At 45.7% G+C, this 2,650-nt stretch overlaps 1 protein-coding gene across 1 annotated transcript; it reads left to right on the top strand.

The window, feature by feature from the left end:
• Positions 1-117: 117 nt before the first annotated feature.
• Positions 118-2,531, top strand: LOC111652828 (1-phosphatidylinositol 4,5-bisphosphate phosphodiesterase gamma-1-like; the record flags this gene model as incomplete). The annotated part of the gene is made up of 7 exons (XM_023403213.1): positions 118-305; positions 960-1,160; positions 1,376-1,495; positions 1,653-1,833; positions 2,051-2,128; positions 2,210-2,313; positions 2,438-2,531. Coding segments are annotated over 7 exons (966 nt in total), but the record flags the coding sequence as incomplete, so codon positions are not given.
• Positions 2,532-2,650: the final 119 nt, after the last annotated feature.

Below are 2,650 nucleotides of genomic sequence, written 5' to 3'. Positions count from 1 at the left end.
TTCTGCTTGCTCTATATATCATGATGGTCTATTCACTTGGTTTTTCTCTGCACATGAGGAGGCGGTGTTGATAGCTCTGAGCTGAATAGCATCTCCCTCTGTTTTCTAACCTCACAGGTGTCCAATGGCATGGACCAGCACGTGACAGAAAAATGGTTCCACGGGAAGCTGGGCGCAGGGCGGGACGGGCGGCAGATAGCCGAGAGGCTGCTGTCTGAGTACTGCCTGGAAACCGGAGCTCCTGATGGCTCCTTCCTGGTCCGAGAGAGCGAGACGTTTGTTGGAGACTACACTCTATCATTCTGGTATAGTGCACGCACTTTCGCGTGATCGCTGCACACTTTACAAAGACTCTTAACTGCATTTGTTTTGGCAGCTATGGGCTGTAGATAGCACAGGACTATATAGACAAAACTACTGTTAATAATAGGAAAGAGCACATTTAAGTTCACTGCATTTAACTGTGGTAATATAAACGCAAAACCTCTTACTTTGGTTGGGAATATTATTTAGCAATTTACAGTTAGCATTTAGTTGGCGTTTACTGTTTGTTATTAACATCAGTTGAATCTGAATTACAGCCCGTCTCGTGTCTTGTTATATAACATACTGTGCTATGGGAAACTCTCCCTCACTCATTGTGTGTGTTCTGTCGAGTTAACTCATGCAAATAGTTGAGTGACGCACTGGCGGATCAATCTCACTGTCAGTCTCTCCATCATTGATTGAATGTGATTGATGTCACGATCTGAAACCCTTCACCTTCCGTCTACTTATGCAGAGCCTCGAGTGGATGTACCTAAAGCTAATCAATCTGTGTGTATGTGATTCACACGCAATGTATGGAAACAACATGTAGAGTAGGACAGCATGTTCAAGGTTAACGGGGGGGGGGGTTTTCACCGAGCTTTCACTTGGAAGATCTAATGATGACCTTCTCTTTATCTCCATGTCACCAGGCGTTCAGGGCGGGTGCAGCACTGTCGCATCCACTCGCGTCAGGAGGCAGGTAGCCCCAAATTCTACCTGACGGACAACCTGGTGTTCGACACGCTCTTTGCCCTGATCAGCCACTACCAGCAGGTGGCGCTGCGCTGCAATGAGTTTGAGATGAAGCTGACTGAGCCGGTGCCTCAGACCAATGCCCACGAAAGCAAAGAGTGAGTCTTAACACAGATTAGAAATAATGTTAAGTCATGAGGTACTGACCTTCAGTGATGTACTTTTTTTTTTTTAGCTACTGCTTTGCCCCATTTTTTGCTTCAACTCTGAATATCATTTTATAACTACAGACATTGTAGACTGGTCGCTGACAAGAGGTGCGAAGTGAAAAGTTGTGCCCCTGCCTTTATCTATGTTTTGTTGTTTGTCCAAGGTGGTACCATGCCAACCTCTCCAGGAGCCATGCTGAGAACATGTTGATGAGGGTTCCACGTGACGGGGCTTTCCTTGTCAGGAAGAGGGCAGAACCCAACTCGTTTGCCATTTCCTTCAGGTAACTCAGTCCTGTTGCCCCATTCAGTGATATATGTTTATATCTTATTGGCTTTTAAATTCCTTTTTAATGTACCTGGAAGAGTTGAGATTATCCTAATAACTAATATTCAAATGAATGCAAAGTAATTGACTGGATATCTGTGGTTTCTTAACAGGGCCGAGGGTAAGATAAAGCACTGTCGTGTGCAGCAGGAGGGTCAGACCGTGGTGCTGGGCACCTCAGAGTTTGACAGCCTAGTAGATCTCATCAGCTACTACGAGAAGCACCCTCTGTACCGCAAAATGAAGCTGCGCTACCCCATCAATGAGGACACACTGGAGAAGATAGGCACTGCTGTAAGTACCAGTATACAGTCTATGGTGCACTTACTTACTTACTTACTTAATCTTACTTAGAGATTAATAAACAACAAATATTGTCTGTCTTAAGAGTTCAATCAGAATGTGACTGTTTTGTTCAAAGAAATATGAATTTGTGTAGTTAGTATTCTGTGGTAAAATCCCCTGCAGCCGAATCAAAAGACCTGTTATCACACAATCTGTTGTCCAATAGGAGCCAGACTACGGGTCTCTGTATGAGGGCAGGAATCCAGGCTTTTACGTGGAGGCGAACCAAATGCCAACGTTCAAGGTGAGTATACAGTGTGGAGTTCATGTGTTGAATTCTGCACAATGAACGTGTGCGTCAAAACCTTCTGCCCTGTCTTTCCAGTGCACGGTGAGAGCCATGTACGAGTATAAAGCCCAGAGAGACGATGAGCTCTCCTTCACCAAGAGCGCCATCATCTCTAATGTGGACAAACAGGAAGGAGGATGGTGAGGGCCTGGCATAGCATTCGTGCAGGATGTAGCTCTACATTATCTATTTAGGACACCCCCCTCCCTCCCTCCCTCCTTCCCATCTGCTCAATATATCTTATCACATCTCCTTTTCTTTTAGGTGGAAGGGTGACTGTGGAGGGAAGAAGCAGCTGTGGTTTCCTGCCAACTACGTGGAGGAGATCAGTCCATCAGCGGCAGAGCCTGACAGAGCTGTGAGTATCAAACCCACAAACTGAGAGAGGGCTACAGATACACATCTGTATATTTAAAGTGTAATGAGGGCGCCTGTCCCCAATCTTCCAACAAGGAGGTCAGGCCTTGTCACTCATCT

This window comes from Seriola lalandi, unplaced genomic scaffold (genome assembly GCF_002814215.2).
Source record: "Seriola lalandi dorsalis isolate HSWRI2012SDOR001 ecotype SW California unplaced genomic scaffold, Sedor1 jcf7180001973763, whole genome shotgun sequence".
NCBI lineage: Eukaryota > Metazoa > Chordata > Actinopteri > Carangiformes > Carangidae > Seriola > Seriola lalandi.
Note: the sequence above shows the minus strand (reverse complement) of the source record. Positions and strands in the feature narration are given on the sequence as shown.